The 22242-nt window shown below is 46.2% G+C and overlaps 1 protein-coding gene across 4 annotated transcripts in view; it reads right to left on the reverse strand.

Moving 5' to 3' along the window:
- Positions 1 to 1927: 1927 nt before the first annotated feature.
- AKTIP (AKT interacting protein) overlaps positions 1928 to 22242 on the reverse strand; it is a 98166-nt gene continuing 77851 nt past the window's right edge. For all 4 annotated transcript variants that reach the window (XM_078671235.1, XM_078671236.1, XM_078671238.1 and 1 more), the window contains 3 exons: positions 19124 to 19231; positions 5573 to 5633; positions 1928 to 2836 (listed from right to left, as the gene is read on the reverse strand). In XM_078671235.1, the coding sequence (XP_078527361.1) occupies positions 2726 to 2836; positions 5573 to 5633; positions 19124 to 19231 (280 nt within the window). In that variant the 3' untranslated portion in view covers positions 1928 to 2725. The remainder of the gene's footprint in view (positions 2837 to 5572; positions 5634 to 19123; positions 19232 to 22242) is intronic.

Below are 22242 nucleotides of genomic sequence, written 5' to 3' on the forward strand. Positions count from 1 at the left end.
GGCAGAGGTGTGGGGGGAAGCTTTAAAAACGTGTACCCCCCGAAGAAAGGAAGAAGAGACTGCAGTAACCATCAAAGCAAACATTGGCAGATTACTAGGTCTTTGAGAAAGTTAAAATTATACCAGCAAACTTCCCTAAGCACAAAAGGGAGGAAAAACAATTGCTTGGTGATATTGAGCTTTGGACCGACTTTATGTCTCTGCAGGCTGCTTGTCTAAGAAGGGGTTTTCGCTGCGCCCCTTTGCTTCTACCACAGTACTCACAGACATTGGCTTGCTGGTGGGGCAGCAAGAGTTGGCAGAGCTGAGAAAACGTATGTGATCCTGGCAAATAATGTGTAGGAGAAAAAGATCAAGCATAAATGGCCATGCAGCTGGGATGAGGCACAACCTTATCAGACACTCAACTTGGTTTGCGAAATGGACTCCCTGTTTATGCACAAACTGTTCCTTTGTTTATTGCACTATCTCATTTGTTTGATTACGCAAATAAATAGTAAAATAGTTGAATAAAAAAGTGTCAACTGTCTACCCAATTAATAAATAACTCCTCCGGAACCCGACTAAAAGGCTGATTTCCAATTCGTTTTGCCACAAATACTAAACAATGGTCGTTAAAAAAAATCCTTGTTCCCAGTTGAGAACTCTTCTTCACAAAGCACTGCAAAATGTGCGCCCCCCCCACCACCACCTGATCAGAAGAGTTTCCTCTCCAACCTAGGGCCTATATGTTCCTGCCTCTATTCAAAGATGCTTTTAAAAAAGGAAACAGGAAGTTTTAGGCAAAATATTTGGGGTCTCAAGTGTAACCATATAGAATTTTTCAATCCGACATCCTAGACTCACTACTACAGCACAATTTTGAAAACCCTGCTTCAGAACAAGCTTTGGCTTAAGCTTTCCTTTGTTGACCAGTCTGGTGTGCGCCTTCAGGCGTTTTGTTAAACCTGCTACTACACCACAAATTATCAAAATAAAAAGCCTGTATTTATATTAAGGAGAAAAAAAACCAATGAAGTAAGTGGAAACATCAGTTTTATCAGATGGAAGCAAGTAATCCTGCCCATTGCCCACCCTGGCTAAGCACAACAGTTAACTGCATTTAAAGAAGGTTTGCTTTGTGGAATTTCCAATGTGCTGGTGTCAGAGTTTTGCATGGTAGGAATTGGTGTGAAACTCTAAACAAAGGTTAGGCACTGATTAAGTAACCAATTGTCTTTTAAAAGTGGTTCGGTTTAGGAGGTTTGGTCTGAATAGCACCCTTTTCTACCTTGTTTGAGAAGCAATAGATTGTCTAGAAGACTGAGAAGATGGATTAAAAAAGAACCCCCCCCCCCCCAATTGTAATTCCCGATTTTGTTTAGCGAATGCTGAATTTCATTACAGATACAGCTTAAACTTAAGAGTGGTGGATGCGTTTGAGGTCGTTTTAAATTCTTTCATGCCGACTGGAATTGTGCCTTTCAATCTAGATATTAACCTCACTTGGAAAACAAGAATATGGCACGTATAAAAACGACAAAGTGAACATGTCATGCGTCGGAGCAGTATAAAAATATTAAATAAAATGCTATGGGAGTGAGCTGGGAAGTTGTTAGTAATCAACTAAAGTTATGATGTGCAAGTCTGCTAAAGTGGTCAAAGACCTAGAAAAATAAACTTAAGATGAGAAAGCCAACTGAAGAGCTTATACATAAGAAAGAAAACGAAACCAACCAAGATAGGTGGTAGTTCTGCTAAAGCAACAGGAATAATTTAAACGTTAACACACTGAATCACCAGGCATTGGGTAGTAGCAGCCAGGACATAGAAAAGAGGCAGGTTTCATTTTAAACATTTGGAAAACATGCTGAGCTAACTTGAAAGTTTTTGATGCCTTGAAGATACATTGCTAAGAAATCCTCCTGTGACAAAGCAAGAACACACGTCAAGTTCAATTAATTTTATTATCTTTCAAAACAGGTCAATTAAAAACACATTAGTCACCGTGAAGGACTGGCATTTCAGAGTAATTAATCTGCAAAGGAATCCCCCACAAAACTGAAATCTAAGAAAATTAGATGAATGATTATTTTTGAAGGAAAACGTCATGACAAAGCTCAGAATAGTTGTCCCAGTTATCACAATGTGATCAGACCAATGTGCGCTTAAATGACAAATCCATTTTCTGAGGTGCAGACAGAGGATGGTCCTCTCAGCATCCCTTCCCAGATAAAGTCTTTGACGTGGAGGTTATTTAACAAGTTATTTACAATAATATATCCTAAATATATTTACAAAGCTGAAACAAGCCATTTAAAAACAAATATTGTTCTGACTTTCTATACAATATGTAGTGTAGCAAAAAAATCTGTCACACCAGTCATCAAGCCAATCATGCTTCATTTCTAGTTTATCATTTCCCAAAGCCCCAACCAAGTAAAATAGAGCCCACACATCTCATTACAGAAGTGTGCAAGGTTCAAGAAATCAGCATACAGCTATTGCAAAGTATAATGAAGAACTACTGACAGTCCATATGATCGCATAGGATTACATCAGTAAAAACTGAAATGTAGTCAATCATCTATTTCAGCAGGTTGTAAATCTGATTTTACAGTCATGGTCATAATTAAGTTAGAGATTTGTACAAATCCAAAGGCATAGAGTAAACCATGTAGCAGCGTTTCCCCACCACACCCTGTTGTCCTCGTGCCCGTTGGCTAGGAAGTGCTGTGCATCAGAGTTACGACTGCAGGGGTTTCTCCTCTTTGCTGAAAGGTTGCACCGACCCAGGTTTCACCCAGGAGAGTCCAGATACATGCAAACCTTTACTTTGCTGATCATCTGGCTTCTTCTACAAAGTGGGAAAAAACAAGTGACTATTCAATATGCAAATCAAATTGAAAATTAACTACTCTTGAAGAAGTTTGAATTTAACATGTTGAGTGGGTACACGCAATGGGTCAAGTCAGATGCTAGAATCTACGATGACTGAACTATCAGAAGCACTCTTAAACAATCTAAAAACACCATTGCTTTATAGAATCTTAGATCTTCTACAAACTATAGGCAAAACAAAGCTAAAGAAAAAAAAGCCAAACACAATTTAGGTGTACTAACAGCCACAAATATCAAACAGGTGTTGAGGTTTAGATGCACAGCTTATGCTAACTGGAATACCATGCACTATCTGACATGTGGGGGTTTTATAACAGCGCATCTTAATGACAATTTTCCCTTCCTCAGATTGGCAGCAGCGAGAAAGAGGGGACAGAGCGGTGTCTGCTTTCAAGCTACAATCCCACTTAGGCCACTGCCTCACGAGACCCATCAGATAGTAGTCAATTGACCCCCCCCCCCCCGCCCCATGCTCAGGCCATGCAATTTGGCATAAAAACAACAAAGCAGCATTTTGTTCCTGATAAACTGCATCCCACTTGCCAAAAAAAGAACACCTTTGTACCACAAACCGAGCCTAGGGGATCTAGCACCTTATCTGAACAGGATCTTGAAAGGCATGGTGGAACGCTGGGATCGTTGCTTTTTTACTGCAGCAGCCCCTTTCAGTAGAGTTATTCAGTAGAATCTTGCTGCACACCCTTAACATGCACCACAACTACCCTTCTACTTTGCTCAGAATTACAGGTTTTGTCTCTGAAGGGTTATTACATCTTTTTGTCTGACTATGCTCCTAAGTATCCAGTTCATAATCATTTATTTTTGCTTTCCCCTCAGACATTTGGTTTAAGACAGACCTTTGGGCAGCAGTCTTGAAACTATGGGGAAGATTGTCCTCTGTGCCATATTGCAATGAAGAGCTATAACAATGAGCTTGATTGCGTGTGAAGTAACAACTTTTTCCTCTTTATGCACCTCACGGTCAGTTAAAGGCAGCAAACGCGAAATTGAGCAATTGTTTCAGACTAATTTTATAGTAGGACAAAATTGTGAACCGGTTTAAGACCTGGCCCCTAAATGCAGGATTCAGACAAGGGCTCATCTTTACCCCAACTTATGATAAGTCTATCCTTGAGCGACCTACAAATCACCATTGCCTAGTGACTATTTTCACTTCAACTGACAAAATTAGAAATTCTTGTGACCCCCGAACTTGTCGCTACCATAGCTTCAAAGGATACCCTTCACCGGTCACAAATCTATGGTGTTCAATGTAGAAGTCAACAGGGCTCTACTGGTGTAAGTCCATACATACCACTCTGCCTTGATCAACTTCACTGATCATGGTTTCAAATTATGATTAGATTGGTATGGCAGGTCTTGATTCTAGCAACTTTGATGCATTCGTTTGAGCATTTTCAACACTTAATGGGCTCACTCTTTTCGAAGCCATATTCTAGGAATGCAGCATCTCACCAAGTACAGACATCTAAGACTCCTACTGCAAAAAAATTCAACATTTGCTTCAGAACAAACTTTGGTTTAAGCTTGCCTATATTGACCACTCTGTTGCGTGCCTGCAGGCTTTTTGTGAAACATTCTAGTACAACACAAATTACCAAAATAAATAGTTACCCGTGTTTAAAAAACAAACACAAAACAAAGAAGTCATTGGACATTTTCGTCTTATCAGATGGAAGCACGTAATCCTACTCATTGTCAACTCTGGCTAATCACAAGTTAACTTCACTAAAAGAATGATTTCTTTGTAGCATTTCCAATGTGTTGGTGTTAAGCCTTTGTATGGTAGGTATCGGTGTTAAACTACAAACAAGCGTTAGGCACTGATTAAGTAACCAGTTTTCTTTTAAAGGCTGGGTTTAGGAGGTTTGGTCTGGAGAGTGCCCTTTTCCATTTAGTTTGGGAAGGAATGGATTTTGAAGTCACTTGGCAAAACATGAATATGAAATGTACAAAACTAACGAGGTGAACAAGTTGTGTGTAAGGCCCACTTTCTCATTAAAAAGGTGGTATGTGCGGGTGCTGGACAGTAGCAAGTCCTCAACTAAAGTTAATGTGGAAGTCTGTTAGGGGGCCAATTCAGTGTTTAATTTGAACCAGGGGTTTCTGGTGCTCTGCTCAGCATCAGAACTTAATTCTCAAACTACACTTATGACAGTGTCACTTGGTGATGCTATCAAGTTTAGAAAATGGATATAACAGCAGTTGGTTTTTTAATTCAATATACATTAAAAAGGACTAATATCCGTTGCCCAAGGCATCCTTATTGTGTTGGATGCCTGGAATAATCTAAATTGTCGCACTTAAAGAGTGCGGTGTTTAGTAGGGGTGTAGGTACGGACATAGGCAGTGCAGGCAAGGGGCAATGGGTAGTGCAAGCTGCAGTGGCCTCCTGACATAGGCCCTTACACTTTAAAAAAAAAAAATTACACTAATTAAGCACTGGGGATCATAGTTTGTCAGACCTTGAAAAGCAAGCTTAAGATGTGAAAGCCAACTGAAGATCTTTTCCATAAGAAATCTGCAAAGTAAATTATCTTTACCCCTCTGACTCACTCCCACATCAACTTTCAAATCGTTAGTAACAAAGAAAATGTTGCTATGAAACAGTAGATTAGGTGTACAGTATGCATAATATACAAATGATTAGAATGGGAAATGCATACTGTACCTTTTGAGACAGCATCTTTTCTCTAGCTTCATCATGTAGACTTGGGTTCCAGGGAGAAAAACTACAGAATGTAAAACAATCCCAAAATTGTAATTAAAACACGCACTCTAAACACATCCACAAATGTACATAGTACTTTAAGTAGAAGTCCGAAAGAGGAGGGTAAATTACTTTTAATCCTAATTCGCCATCAGGAGTTTCTTAAAACATTAGCGAATTAAACCTTTAAAGTTAGGGCAACAGCATCGGTGTAAGTGGTTTTGGAGCTAGTTAAGGAATATCACTTTTCGGGGCTTACTTCACTCCAAGCTTTCTCAATGAAGGAAACTACGGTGAAGATCTCCATCACAGTGACAGCATTATTGCGCTATGACAAAACATAGGGGGGGCTTTTATCTAGCATGCGCTTAAAACCAACTACTGGTAAAAGTGGATCAAGATTATATGGCTGTGAAATTTTAAGGCTGGATGGTTGACTAACCTATCACAAAGCAAAAGGGATGGTAATTAAAAAAAGCTCTATCCCAGGCTCAATGTTCCAAGCGGTTAGACTGATGCTGGGTTGGTCTCTGGAGATGTACGTGTTAAATATCATAACCCTTAATATTAAAGGTAGTGGACTGTCTAACTGCCTCAAGCATTTCAAGATCGGTCTTCTGGATATTATCCAATGTTCTAGTAGGGATATTTATTCAACCCAATAAAATATAAAAACATTTTTTTTACAGATGCTAGTGCCTTCTGGGATAACCAGATCTGCGAGGAAGAAAATTAGTAAAATCTACAGGTTTGGAAAATTTGAGTCTTGATCTCGTTTGAGAGAGAAGTCTTCAGCAGATCTGTCCTGTGATTATAGGGGTTCATCAAACACCATAAAATATAAGCCCGTTCATTAATCCTTCTAAAGGAAATGCCCTTCTTAGATCAAGAGTCGGGTGGTCTTAGGGTGGCAATTGGTGCAAATGATGGCCAATTACTTAAAAAAAAAAAAATATATATATATATATATATATATATATATATATATATATATGTCCTTTACATAAATTCATTTATTGGGTTGCAGACTCTTATTTTTTTTGTTTAACTATGCATTATGTGTTTTTATGTCCTTCATTTTTAAAATAGATTTAACCCCATCAGCAAATATGGATGTTGTGGGCATTGTAAAATACTATCTGTACAGTGTAAAGGATATTTTAATAAGAATTTCAGATATGTATATTTAACAGCGTGCTTTATTGAAATAAAATCAGTCTGGCAACCTCTCCCGTGAGGAACAGTTAGGATTACAATTTAGTACATTTTATGAATCACTGTATCCCCGCTGATGTCCAAGACTATGAAATATAATAGCAAATGTATCTCCCCCCCCCCCCCCCCCCCCCCACACCCAACTCCTCTAGGATGGGACAAACAGGAGTATCAACGCACAATCATTCCCATGGGTGTCTGTTATGGATTCAAAAGTGTAAGCATTTGTGCCTTGTAAATTTGTGAACCAACATCCAGATAGATAATCTGCAAATCTCAACTACAGGAAAGGAAAGAAGTAATCTTTCCCATTGCAAAATGAGCAATAGTTGGCATTTGACAGCATGTTTTATTTGTATGGTGCCTATGCAACCGGGCAGTTTTCAAAAGAAGGGGTAGAAAGGAGTTAACCGGAGAATTAAGTGGAATCCTAGCCAAAGGCTTGGCAAATGGCCTGGTTCTTTAAGTGTTTATGTATTTTGCTTCCTTATGAAGAGACCAAGATAGAGAGCTACAAAGGATGGGGACTTGCTAGTGCAGCAACATTAGCCATATTTTCTTTATTAAAAAAAGTTGCCATTTTAAAACACCTTACAAAAATACGCAGTTACTAAAAACCATAAGAAACATTAAAAATAGTGCAAAAGTTCATGTCAATGCAGCTCATGGGTGCCCAAAATGTATCAAAAAGATTGGTTAAAACCAAGTCAGTATACATTAAAAAATAAATAATAATTCGATTAAAACTACAAAGGAATATGGCTAAATACACGGTTAATGAAGCCATTACAAGGACATGGGGACCTTTTTGATAGTACACGAGTGCTAAACCTATGAAGCGGCTTATGTAGGCACCAGTTCATAAAACCAATCACTAGAGTGAAAGTGCTTCAATAGGATGCGAGAAGACGCAATATGGATCAGGGAGACAACGGCCAGTTTAATGTAGTAGTTATCTTATTCCCAAGGTTTTCAGGAGAAGGCTTCTGTTTAGTGTTTTAGACTTTGCTGCGCAAGAGATTTGACAAAGTGAGTGGTTAGGCTAAGATCAGAGACTAGCAGAGACTAGATCACTGCTCTTATACATGTTCCGATTACTCTCATTAGGAAGATTGATTTGAGCCAATATCTACGCTCTGTCAGGAGGACAGGCACATGTTTTATGTTCAATGGATTCCCAGTGGTAGTTGCATAACCGGCATTTGTTCCTGCCATCCGGCTTCCGCGATCTCGGTGCCAGATCTAGAGTTAGTAGGTCGCCAAGTCAAGACCTGATGATCTGCCACACACTACACAAGTATCTCAACTATATGGTCATGGAACCAGCGCTGGAAAGCGGACTGGTGCAGAAGAGACGGAGGCCCCTGGAGGAGCAGAGCGGCGGGATTGTGGAACAGATCCCCGGACCTGAGGCTGGTCGGTTGTTCGGCGGGGGCCCCTGAGAGAAGCCCTGCAGTCGGGAGGGTCTTGCGGTGATAGCGGGGAGCGGGACGCAGGCTCTTGAGGTGCCTAGTGTGCGGCTTCTGACGCTAGTGCAGAGCTGGCCCGGAATAGCGCTGCCATCTACAATTAGAGTGGACTGACCCGGATGACACCGGCGAACATTGCATCGGGCGGCTGAGGGCCCCGGCAGGGCCTGCAGTTCACGTCTGGGTTGGGAGCTCAGCGGAGGCGGAGGGACTGCGGACTCCTTTCCCCCCTCAGGCATTACGCTCGCGCGTGGGACAGTGAACGGAGTGGCAGGGAATCAGCTGCAAGCACAAGGACACGGGGAGATTGGACCCGAGATCGAATGGCGCAGGGCCCCGCCGACTGCTGAGAGGTGGTTTGCTCCTGAGAAGAGCAAATGGAGGCCGGCCATTTTGATCGCTCGAGTGATCTCCCTCACACCGGGCGACCTATGGCCTGAAGGGGAGAGTTAATACTCTGTGAACATGCAGTGCTGGAACGGAGGGTATCCTTGCCCAGGGAGTCAGAGCCGCGGCTGAACAGTCCGCCCTTGGGTGCTGTTGCGAAGACCCGAGTGGTGTCCAAGATGGCTGATGTCGGTGGCGCAGCGGCGGCAGGGCTGGACCAGGGTCAAACGAATGAGCTGAGCATGGGTGGCACGCTCCAAGAATACCCGGATGCATCGGCACAGGAACGCAGACTGAATGCATGCCTAGACAATATACTGGAGGCGATCACAGCGACCAAGGAGACACTGAACCAAGATATAGCGCAGGTGGCCACGGGACTGGGCCTCCTGAGGGCGGATCACGCCAAACTCTCCGATAGGGTGAAAGAAAACGAACTGCTTCTCCAGGAGCTAAAACCGGAGGTGGTCACTGAAGAGCATAAACTGTCCGATATCCTTACCCGACTGGCGACGCTGGAGAGACGGGCGGAGGATTCCGAAAGTCGCAACCACAGGAACAACGTAAGGGTAGTGGGCCTGCTGGAGAAAATCGAGGGGGACGATGCAGTGGCGTATATGGAGGACTGGTTCAGATCCACCGTAGCTCCTGAAGGCTTATCTCCGTTCTTTTCGATCGAAAGGGCGCATAGGGTCCCGTCTCGCCCGCCCATGCAGGGTCGCCCCCCCAGACCGATGGTGGCCAGGCTCCTGCATTTCAAAGACCGTGACTTATTGATACAAAGGGCGAGATCCGCGGGACCCTTCCAGGTGGACAATAGCTCGGTCACAATCTTCCCGGACTATACACAGGAAGTTCAGAGGAGCAGAGCAACGTTCCTAGCGGTCAAGAAGGAACTGAGAGAGGAGGGAATACAATACTCGCTACTCTTCCCAGCTAGACTGAGAGTGATCCTGGACGGTGCGACCCAATTTTTCCACACCCCTGATGAGGCTTGGTCGTGGCTAGAATTGTACAGAGCAGGAACTGACCGTCAGCACAAAGGCCAGTTCAGATCCGAAAGTCTCAGCGGATCCGTAAACGCGACAGACTCAAGCAGGCGATGAGAGAAGACCTGATGGCGGCGGAAAGGAAGGAAGCGCTGGCTGCAACGGCGACTATCACGGGGTCGCAGCGGGGGGAGTTGGAGAAGGACTCTGACTCGGAGGGCGGAGGAAGAAAATCAGGAGGAGAACTCTCTGAAGCTGACAGCTCTGGAGGACCGACGGTCACACCACAGACGGCAGATGGACTGTTTAATGAATAGTATGGGGGCATGGTGCTGGCCCTCCACTGGAGCAATTTGTCCTGATGGTTGGCGTTTGGCAGGTACTCTGTGGTAACTTTCATATGGGATCATGGGCTTGAGGGGAGGGTTGACCTGCCCCGGGTCGGTACTGAAGCACCCCCTACTGCCCTTAAGGCCTCCTGTGGAGACAGCCACAGGATAGTGGAATAAGTGTGATGTTACAGGTTTGGATGGGGGCTAAAGCAGTGCTCTTAGGTCCTGTCCTGGGGAGTGGGGTTGGGGAAGTTTGTTGGGGTGTTTTGGGGGGGGGGGGGGGGGGGGTATAGCTGCAAAGATGGGGGGGTAGGTTAACTCGGTTGAGGTGGAGGGGGGATGGCAGCGATGGGGTAGTTACCTGATTTGAAGTGCCTCACATGGAATGTTCGTGGACTAAGGACTGTGTCAAAGAGATACAAGGTGCACGCCTATCTGGTGAGGAGGGGTGTTCAAATTGCTATGTTGCAGGAAACTCATTTAACCAAACAAGAATGTGATGCATTGCAGAAAAGGTGGCGTGGCCTTGTGTTTGATACCTCTTATTCAGCGTTCGCGAGGGGGGTGCTGGTATGGATCAGGGCGGGGATCCCTTTCCAGGTCACGAGTCAATTGGTGGACCCTGGGGGTCGGTTTGTGGCGATGGAGGGGAGGCTATATGGCCGTGAGGTGGTCTTGTGTAGTGTTTATGCCCCCAATGTTGATCAGGCCCGATATTTTGATGTTCTCACGGGCTCGCTGGCCCACTTTCTGGCAGGCCCCATTATACTAGGAGGAGACTTTACTTCAATCACCGATATTGCGTGGGATAGATCACACCCGCCACTGGCCGACTCCCCGGAGCGCAAACTGTCAGAGCGTAGGAGGGACTGGCAAGAGCGATGGTACCTGCTGGATGTGTGGAGAACACAACATCCTAATACTAGGGATTACTCCTTTTACTTGGCACTGCACGCTCTACATGTCAGGATAGATTCCATACTGTGTAGCGCCCCCATAGCAGCCATGGTGACAAACACTGAATACCTTGCTAGGACCATTTCGGACCACAATCCCTTGCTTATGGCGGTAAGATGGGGAGAGGGCGAGGTATGCGATCCCGACATGGAGGCTGCGGCCGGATACTCTAGAGGACTTGGTGTTTGGTGACAGGGTCAACCAGGGTATAGCGCTTTATTTCAATGAGAACGAGGGCTCGGCCGCCACGAGATCGATAGAGTGGGACGCTAGGAAAGTGGTGGTGAGGGGTGTATGCATGGGCAGCTTCTCGAATGTACGGACGACTGTCCTAGCGGATCTGGAGAAGGTGGAATGTGTGCTGAGAGAGATTGAGCGATGCAGGCCTGAGCGGCCTGATCTGCAGGACCGATTGCTGGAAGCGAAGGAGGTGGTGGCGAGGGAAACGGAGAGACTGCGATGCTATGACTATAAGCTATACCTCACAAAAGTCCATGCGGAACGGGATAAGGTGGGCACACTGCTTGCGAAACTTGCTAACCCGGAACCACGGAGTGGCCCAATTATGTGTATCAGAACTGACACGGGGGAGGTGGTCCACTCTCCAACGGCAATATTGCAGCGCTTTCAGTCGTATTATACGGGCCTCTATGATACTCAGTTGGAGGCAGGGCCCTCCGAAATAAGTGACTATTTACGTACGGTGCAGCTCCCGGTGCTAGATGAGGGGACGGCGAAGGACTTGGGCGGGCCGATGTCCTTAATGGAGATCCGAGGGGCTATTAAGCAGATGGCCAGAAACAAGAAGCCGGGGGTAGATGGCCTGCCAATTGAGTTTTATGCGAAGTACGTTGATGTATTGGCGCCCAGGCTACTGGCAGTGTACTCGGAGGCGATAACTCTGGGGCACCTCCCCGCCTCCATGAGAGAGGCGCTGGTGGTGCCGCTTCTGAAACCAGGTAGGGATGCGCTGGAGGTGACGTCATACAGACCCCTCTCTATGCCGACGGTGGACTACAAGATCTTGAGCCGTATTTTGGCCACCAGACTGCTACCTCACATGACCATGCTGGTACACGATGACCAAGCAGGGTTCATCCCTACTAGAAACACGGCCATTAACACCCGCAGGCTGATCCGTATACTGCAGGGGGGCCTTGAGCTCGGACTCTGCGTCAGCTGTCTTGTCGGTGGATATTAAGAAGGCTTTTGATAGCCTTGAGTGGTGTTACCTAGATGGGGTACTGGAGAAGTTCGGACTAGGTGAGGGGTTTGGACGTTGGACGAAAGTGCTCTATTCCTCTGCCACCGCTAGGGTGCGATTGGGGTCACTCATATCATCTGCTTATCCGGTACGCAGAGGAACTAGGCAGGGATGCTCGCTCTCCCCTTCTGTTCGCTCTCGCGATGGAACCACTGGCGGCGCAGGCCAGGATGGGGGGAGTCCTTTAACGGAATCCACTATAGAGGGAGTACTCACTACATCTCGTTGTATGCTGACGACCTGTTGCTGTATTTGGAGGACATGGAGGCGGCTTTAAGTGGGGCCATGGGGCTGCTCTCCTCCTTCGGCGGGTTGTCGGGACTTAAGGTGAACTGGGCTAAGACTTGTGTTTTCCCACTGCGTCCGGATATCCAATGCCCTCCTCTTGCAGTAGACGTGATCTGGGCGGACGGATGCTTTACGTACCTGGGAGTCCGGATCTATCATGACGCGGCGAGCCTCCTAGAGGGCAATATAGGGCGGTGTATCAGGGGATTGCGTGGCTGCATGTCCTTCTGGGCCTCCCTCCCTTTGTCGGTGCAGGGTAGAGTGGCATTGTTAAAAATGGTAGCTCTCCCTCGACTGCTGTATTACTTCAGAACATTGCCTGTCTGGATCCCACAGCGGATCTTTAGGGACCTAAGGTCGTTGGTTATTGAGTTCCTCTGGGGGCAAGGCAGACGTAGGGTGGCGCTGCACACCATGACTAGACCCAAGCTCGAGGGAGGGATGGCAGTGCCGGATTTCAAACTATACTACCAGGCAGCCCAGCTCCAGGTTCTGACAGACTGTCGCTAGGGAATTTAGGGGCCCTGAATGGATTTGTGGGAAGGGTGTCCAGAGGCACGTACTCTCCTATATAGTTATGCAACAGAGACTGGCATTAAGCGAGCTCACCTTAGAGGAAAAAACCCTCCGGTTGTGCTGGAATAGGAGCCTGAAACGTGCACGGGCTGCGAGACCTTATGCCCCGGAGATCCCTCTCGGGATGCTGACGGCGCTGCCGCACGGGGGAGATTGGTCTCCGCTGTTGGACTGGGAGGAGCTGGGCCTACAAGTCATAGGTGATTTGTTTGCGGAGGGAGTAATGGCCCCGTTTGAGGTGCTGCAGGAGCAATTTGGCCTCCCAGATGGGGGTTATCTCCTGCATGCGACGATCTCTGCAGCGATGCAAAAACACTGGAAGGTGGGACTGACGGAGCCGGATACGACCATGGCTTGCCAGTACGTGGTGATGGCCGCGGGTACGATCAAGGCAGTAACCTGTCTCCAATCACGGATGTTGAACGAAGGGCTAGAACCACTCACGGCGCTGAAGGCCAGATGGGAGGAAAGTGTAGGCAAGCCTATTCCGGATGCAGAGTGGGGCCACATTATAGCAAGAACATGGAAGGGTAGTAGGAATGCTAGGTTCCAACAGGTACATTTTTTCCTTTTGCATAGAGCTTATCTGACCCCGGGGAAGCTCCGCCGGCACTTTCAAGTGCAGGACGCGGCATGCCTGAGGTGTTCGGCACCGGAGGCTGAACTGGATCATATGATGTGGGACTGCCCAAAGCTGGGTACGTACTGGCCTGAGGTGGGTGCACTTCTGAACACGATCACGGATAGGGAAGTGGAATTTGACAAGGCTGCATGCCTATTACTTTGGGTTCCTCACACAGCGAAAACGAAAGTCACAAGCAAATTCATTGATCTGGGGCTCACGTTGGCCCAGAGGGAGGTTACATGGCGCTGGAAAACCAAGGAAGGCCCGGCGGTGAGGAGATGGACGAATGAGTTGTTGAAATGGTCAAGGTGCGAGAGTGTACTGAGAATGCGGCAGGCCACCAGAATGGGGAATGAGAGGAGCCTGGAGACGGCTAGGGCTTGGGAGACGATTGTGCAGGCCTTGTGTGATTATTTGACAGGAGATGAGGAGGAGAGACTTTCGGAGACTGAGGTTCCATGAGACCAGAGGCACGAACACTTCATTATTGATGGCGCGCCATTCTGTCCAAAACCCACAATTACAACCCACGTCAGCAGCAGTTAGGGGGAGGGGGGGGGGGGGTATAGGGGAGTTCTTTGACCACCCTGGTAGGGATAGGAAAGCAGGTAGCGATGGGTAGGGGACATGGAATGTCGACATAATAGTGTATTAGCGGGACCCTACTCCGCAGATCCGGTGGGTCCATGTGTTGCTCACATGGTAAGAACGGCTCCTCCAGGGGGTGTCTAGGGGGAGAGGGGGAGTTGTTGAGGGGAAACAAAAAAGCAGATGCATCATTATGTTGTTGACCAGAAACCCCTCTGTATCATACTAGGAGACCTTTTGTTGGACTTTGAAGTTGCGCCGCCGAGCCTCCGGGATGTGGGCTGATGGGCTGTGTACAACCCTGAGAATGTATGGTACATTGTATTGAGGGGGTGATGGTTGATGTCACCCAGTGTTTTGTCCATAATTCTGCAATAAAAACAATTAAAAAAAAAAAAACTATATGGTCATGGAAACATACATTCACAGAGGAATACTGAATATTCAGAAAAGTCTGTCTTTCAGCATCCTGCACTCTATCATTCTTCATAATGGTATTTAATCTTCCACAAATAAAACAGTCATACAGCCCCAAGCTAGTCGGACAACCGCGGCTTTGGCCCCTCAAATTACAAAACCACTACAATGTTTTCAATCTCCCAGGTTATTTGGTATTTCTGTGGACAATCTGTTTATAGACATCAGTATTACCAGGAACATACAATCATCCATTTAGCTCTTCGAGATCTGTGGTGTGATATACCATCTCTTTCTCTTGCGGTCTCCTAACCACAATGCTCATATGTAGAAAAGATTTACGTATCTATTGGTCTTCATATCGTAGAGCCCAAGACACATCCATGCTGTATGCACTAACACCTCCCCTACCCAATGAGTTGCATTTATTCTAAGCAGGTTTTCTAATCGGGATATACAGAATGAAGTCCTAATTACTGCACTCAAGTGCATTTCGCCACTCCTCAGAGGACCATGGTCTAGCTCCCATGCATGTCATAGCAGGAAAGTAATAAGAGGTATTAATCACCAAAAGTAAGATGGAGAACTTATTGTTCTACATTTCTCCTGTGAATAGTTTGTAAAATCCTATGTGAAGGCGGACAAGAGGCTCACTCCAAGAGTGAAATTCTAGCACAAATTGGGTAAGCAAATTGCTTGGATGGATCAACCTTTAATATCAGGAATAAGTTCAGCATTTTCAGAGCTTAGAAGGCTGACCAGCTGGGGTATTGGAAGCAGAGCAATAGATCATCCAAAGAGAAATGCTCTCCTCTAGTGATTATTCAACCCTTGTGCTTCTGGGCATCTATCCAGACCTATTCCGCCAGAGGCTTGATAGCAAGCGATCACTGACAGGTGGCTCAGTCAATAGGAGATGGGATTGACCGCGTGACATTGACAGACCTTGGGCATGAAGTGTGTATAGGAGATCTCACTGGACCCAGAGAATGTATTGGACTCTTGAACTGGAGTTCAATGCACAAAACCCTGCTACTGTTTGGACTGTGCAGCTATGTTCACTGCCAGAGTGAAAACTGGCTCATGCGTTTCAAAACCCAGCTTCATTCGCAGGGGCACACGTCAGGGATGTTCCCTTTCTCCTCTGCTTTTTTTTATTTTATTTTTTTAATCGTGGTGTAGCCCTTGGCTGCACTTAATGGGCGTCCACTGGGGGGGATCCCTTTACGGTTGACGTCCTTATTAGGTCTCGCATACACTGCTCGAGCTATGCTGCGAGAGATCCTTTACAATGTTGTGGGCTTACAAACCAGCCACAGCATACCACAAGTTTTTGTTGTCACTCTCGTATGCAATTGTTAAATGGCTGGAGTCCAGTAGGCTTCCCTTCTCTTGTGATTGCTCCTTCCTGGAGCATTGACCAAGTACATGCGATCTTCCTAATGGGTGTTCTACATAATCAGTGTTTTTCCTCTTATTTGTGCAAAGCACTATTTTTTTTTTATTTCATGAGCTCCTCAGTATTCTTCCTAAGGCCAAGTCCTAACATATCTACAGATTAAAAGAGTATTAAATGTATTATGTTATACAAAACTGGCTGAACTTATCAGGGATGCATGTATACAAATGTTACAAATAATGGGGGATTCTAGACATTTGATAAAATTGGTGTATGGTAAACAGCCATTTCAACGATTTTTTTTACTTTGCGATACCATTACAACGCATGCATTACCATGGAAGTCTTTACTACGCATTTTGTTTTTAGAGTGCATGGTCTTTTACCACGCATGACTTTACAACGAATATCGTTGTAAAGGAATGTATAGTAAATGACCATGCGTTCTAAAAAAATTTAGATTATCTACGTCGTAAGGAAACGGAGGATGTTTTCCTCATAAAGACGTGCACCCCCCCTTAAGAAGACGTGAAGCGGGAGGAGAGAGAAACCAGAGGAACCAGAGAAAGAAGAAAGAAAGAGGAACCAGAGAGAAAGAGAAAAAGAGGAACCAGAGAGAAAGAGAAAGAGGAACCAGAGAGAAAGAGAGAGGTAGATGTAGTGCTGGGGGTAGTGTTTTAGGGTTTAAGGTAGTGTAGGGGGGTCGTGCTGGGTAGTGGTTTAGTGTAGGGACAGGACTGGAGGTCGGGGGGTTGTGCTGGGGTAGTGCAGTAGGGTTTAGGGTAGTGTAGTGGTGCATGTGTAGTGTAGGGTAAGGTTATAGGGTTTAGGGTAGTGTAAGGGGGTCGTGCTGGGTAGTGTAAATGTAGTGAGAGGCCTGTCATTTACCTTAGAAACTTTTACCCCGACTAGACCTTTACCACGCATGTCATGCGTGGTAAAGGCATAGTCAGGATAAAAGTTTGCGTTATGATGGTATCTTGTTGTAATTGACAACGCATACTAATACCTGCGTTGTAATGGTACACGTTGTATTGGTATGCGTTGTGACAAGTGCTATTCTTGGTGTATACTTCCTTCTCTCAACACAGATGTAAAGTGGCTTAAACACAGACTCCAGTTGGAAACGGATGCATAACGTACCTTACACGACTCAGAATGGAGTCTGGTCATTGCATGCCCCCCCCCCCCGCAAGATCACAAGCAATGTGTAATATAAACAGATTTGATTCTATATATTAAATAGCTTACCTTACACTATATATACACACTTTGGAGGATCTACCCATGTGCACTGTCTACTTACCCTAGGTACTGATCTTCCCCTCATGCTTTGGTCTTGTTCAGGTTTGAGACTTTATTGGGAGAAGATTACCAAGTACAAAATTCCCTAGAAGTATGTGTGGTGGGCCATATACCATTTCGCATACCTGACAGCTACTGTGAAATGTATTGGTCTAGCCGTACTGGTAGAACACCGCAACATTATGCTACACTGTTGTAGACTGAGCCTTTGTGGTCTCTTATTGACCCATAGATTAAGAACGTGCAAAAAAATGGATCGAGATGAGACCCCGGAATTGGTACCTACGCACACAGAACTAGTGCAGACAAAGGTCCAGGAAACCATGCAGGGCCTGCGGTAAGTTAAACTGTGGGCTGGTGCAGGAGAAGGACATGCTGGTAGGACAGTCTCTATGCCCCCATTGATTCATGGGGCCTAAAGGAGCTAAGGGAGGGGGGGTAAACAGAACTGCTAAACAATTGAATCATTGACTCCCTCAACACCTCAATAGGCTGCAGTGTCAACAGCATGAGAAACCTGGGAAGCACTAGCTCCAAAGACTGCAATTTGAGCAGAGTCCAAAGATGCCAGGAGAGTTGGGGCAGTTGTAATCCCAACTGCAGAAGTTCTCTGAAGGAGTGGCAGGAAGGGGGTGAAACCTTTTTGCCTATGCTTCTACTTGTCCCTCAACTTCGTTTCACCAGAGGATGACTAAGATCAATACCAATTACCTCAGGACTTCAGAGCAGAACTATCCGGTTTGGGTTCAACAGAATTTGGCCTCACACTTTAGTGGTCTATGGTGCTCTCTGATGTGTGCAAAGACCGACGTCTTGCGGGTCTGGGACTGACATCTGCTTGTGGCATGGCTTGAAGTCCACGGGGTAAGACATTTCTCTAGCACACAGTCTTTAACAAACTTTGTTAGTCTGTGGGCCCCGTCAAAAAAGAAGCACCTATGCGTGGCTCAGAGTAATCACATCCGGAGATGGTGCAGAGTAGATGAGTTAGATGGCATGAGAGCTATTGAAAGTTTCAAGATCCAGTGTGATGACTGGGAGGAGCCAAAGAAAAGAGCCAGTAGTTGTAAATAACCATCATAATGGGCCATTTATTTTATTTCTAGTGGTTAAGTGAACTGACAAATTAAGATTACTCACACCTGAGCAGTGCAACTTTCCTCGCACTGCCCACCAGCGTGAGGAGACACCTGCTCATGGCAGAAATCTGCTAATCCCAGTGCAAACACTGATCTACCTAGCTTTTGATAAGATAATCAACTACCACAATGACAGATATATTCTTCTCCTAAAGAAATAGTTCTCAATCGTTTACCAACTGAAACAAAGCAGGGTTGACGCTCCAGTGTGATGGGAATATAGATTTTTACTGCAGCGGCCAGGGAGTGGAAGTAAATTAAGCCACTTACAAAAAGAATCTAAGGAAATGGGCAAGGAATAAACTAAATGTGTGCTTAACAGGTGATTATGGCGTTATTGCAAGCATGTCAACACTTAACCCACGCAGGAGCCTGAAGGAAAAACGCAGGCTTTGCCTAGACAGAGGGAGGAGACTTCAGATATTTGTGAGAACATGGCAACTAAGTTACAACATAGGCTACTGAAATATTCAGACCACTTATAACTAGCATATGAAATGTAAATCAGACACAATCGCTGCAACAAAAGGTTTGCAAGATCAATATTGTACATCTTACTCACCTAATTGCATAGGGATCTTGTATTTTTGGCTGATCAAACAAGTGGCTGTTGCATAGCTTAACACTGTCCACCACTTTGCTTTTAAAAAGTTGGACGTCCTTTTCATAACTAGAACATAAACAATAGCAGATAAATTACAATTGTTAAAGCCCCAACAATACACACCAATTGCATCATCACGCCAACTGGCCCATGTTTAAATGTGCTCTATAAGGCATATGAAAGCACACAGCGATCCATGTAAAAATAGTTGGAGTTGCAATCTAGGTTTCCAGCTTATAGTATGCCTTCCCTTTGTATTCTTAGATGTAAGTATGGAAGTTTAACAGCAGGTTCGCACCAAATTGAAAAACAAGATCTCAAAGCATGTTAAAAGTGTATTCTAAACCAGGTGCATATTATAATCTTAAATTATTTTATTTTCTAGAGCAAAGCAAGCCTGGCACAGGTAAGCATTAAATAGTTTACAGTAGTAATGCAGTTTGAATTGCATATGCACTTTGATTACAGTCGAGTTACTGGTAGTGCAATGCTTTTGATATGCTGTACAAATACTTTGTACAGGCTTTTTTGTATAATGTCAAGTAGATTACTTTACAGATTACATTTCTTACACAGTGCAGTATACCTGGATAAAGCACTGGGACATTTCCTGTAAACAGGTAAGTAAAAGCGTTTGTTATTTAGTTACAGTTTTAAAGGTTCATAGATTTTCAAACTCCACACTTAGAAACTTTTCATAGAGAAACAGTTAGTTATCCTATGGAGGAAAATAGTGTTATCGGTTAACAGGCAAGTACTTTATTGTGGGAGTTGGTATTCTGGGGTTAGCGCAGGGGTCACCCAGGGTCAAACACGGACTATTGTTTCACCATTAGCGGCCTGAAGGCAGCCGGGTGCAGAGCGCTGAGGCCCAATGTTTTCCAAAGGGGGATACGGGTCTTCCAGTTGGTGGTTGCTGACAAGCAGGCCACTGGGTTGTGGTAGCAAAGCTCCTGAACTTAAGCGCAGGGCAAATGGGGGTTTGAGCATGCACAAAAGGGGCACCCTCAGCGGCACGGGGGCAGCATAGTGCGGTTTTGGCGTCGGGAGCCCTGTAGCTTTCAATGGGGAGTCTCTGATTTGCAAACACACTTCAGTCTTGGGGACTAAGGTCTTCTGGGTGCCTCCACCACTTTGAGAGTTAAGTTGGGATGCTGGGGGTTGGTTAGGCAGTCGGTCGGGCCACCCAAGGCTGGGGGGAGTCCGCTGCAGGGGTGCCTTTTACGGTCGGAACTTCCTACCAGCTCCTGGTCGACGTGGGGGGGGGGGGGGACTTTACGGTTTCAGTCTGAAGGTGTTGGCTGGAGGCTTGAGGCAGGTCAGGGGTCGCCGGATCTCGGGTCAGGATCGCCGGGGAGACCTCTTTGTGTTGGGCCACTTGGGCCGGGGGCGTCTGGTGCAGAGTGATGCAGACTCGCGGATCCTGCTAGAGCTGGAGTCTGTTGGTGAACATATCCAGTGTTCAAGGGAGAGTCTTGTTTTGAAGGCAGGTCCTCTGGGTTCTTGAGGCTGCTGGACACACCGGGGATTTGCTTATGCAGGTTCGATGTGGGGACAGGCCGGTAGGGCTGGGGCCAAGTCAGCAGGCATCCTCCTCATTAGCTCCGGCACGGCTGTTCGGTCCTGCTGTTCTTCTTCTTGTTTGTCCGAGGAAGCAAGGTTCAGGGGTGCCCCTAAATAGGTTTAGGGACGTTCCAGGTAGATAAAAAGGTTGGGACCAACGGGTCCCTTCCCTGCGGTGGGTACACCTTCTGTTATGCCACCCTCCGGGAGGGGGGGGGCGTAAGCCTTTCCCTGGTTGGCTGGGTCACCCCCATTTGCAAGATGGCAGGACAGAGTTGTGCTTCACCTTGCCTTCCCCACCAGAGGAGTGGAGTTGGCCGAAGTGGGCACACATCTCTTCCTCACGTGTTTCCCGCTGGTTCTCCTGAGCAAAGTGTGATTCAGAACCAGTGGGGACCAGTTGCTGAAAGCAGCAAACGCCCTGGGGAATCTCAGAAAGGTGGCAAGCCTTTGAAGCTTCCCTTTCGTGGACCCTGCCCATCCTGGGGGAGGAGGCATGGCACCTCGTCCCAGGATGTGCATTGTTTCAGGCCCCAGAGAGCAGCAGGCTCTTGACCCAGGGGTTCAGAAACATGTCTGGTGGTGGCAGCTGAAAGCAGCCACTCAGCCTGGACACTAGGGGTAGGTCGCTTTTCAGGGGGTATCTCTAAGGCACTCTGTGTGCATTTTTCATTAAATCCCACACTGGCAACAGTGTGGGTTTAATGTGCTGAGAAAGTTCATACCAAACTTCAGTTTTCAGTGTAGCCATTATGGTGCTGTGGAGTTCGTAATGACAGACTCCCAGCATCATATACTCTTAATGGTAGCACTGCACTTACAATGTCTAAGAATGGAAAGACACTGTAGGGGTACAGGCTCATGCACCGGTCCCCTCACCACTGGTATAGTGCACCCAGCTAGAGGGGTGACCAATCTATGCCAGGGCAGTGGGTAGTAGGCATGGCACACAGGGATGTGTGCCATGGTGACTCAACCTTGTTCTGCACCAAAATATGCAGCCTGCTAAGGCAGTGTGTGAGTGTAATAGTACAGGGCCTCTAAGTGTGGCACAATTAGTGCTGCAGCCCATCAAGGTCTTCCCTGGTCTCAGTGCCCTGGGTACCTGTGGTACCATTTACCAGGGGCTGACCTGTGGCCAGAGATGCCAATTGGGTTTTGTTTTCAATGCAGTTTTAGGGCAAATAGGTCCTGGGTACCTGGTTGGCAGAAGCCCAGGGCACACTCCGAAAAAGCACTTCCACAAAAAGTGGGGGCAACCATGCAGAAAGAGGGCACTTTTTTACAACAATGACACGAGCCAAAGAAAAATATGGGCAATGAGTGGGCAGAGCTTCAAGTCCATACTTATTACAGTATGCCTCATAGAGCAGCACATGCGCTGCCCAGGCCCTCCCTAAAAAGGACCCATTCACTACTACTGATCACTATGCAATCCGCTGCTATGGCCTTACTTCTGCTGCATAATTCCTGGTGAGGATGGTAGCAGTCCACTACTATGAGGGAAGCGCTGT

The sequence above is a fragment of the Lissotriton helveticus genome, chromosome 12 (genome assembly GCF_964261635.1).
Source record: "Lissotriton helveticus chromosome 12, aLisHel1.1, whole genome shotgun sequence".
Taxonomy (NCBI): Eukaryota; Metazoa; Chordata; class Amphibia; order Caudata; family Salamandridae; genus Lissotriton; species Lissotriton helveticus.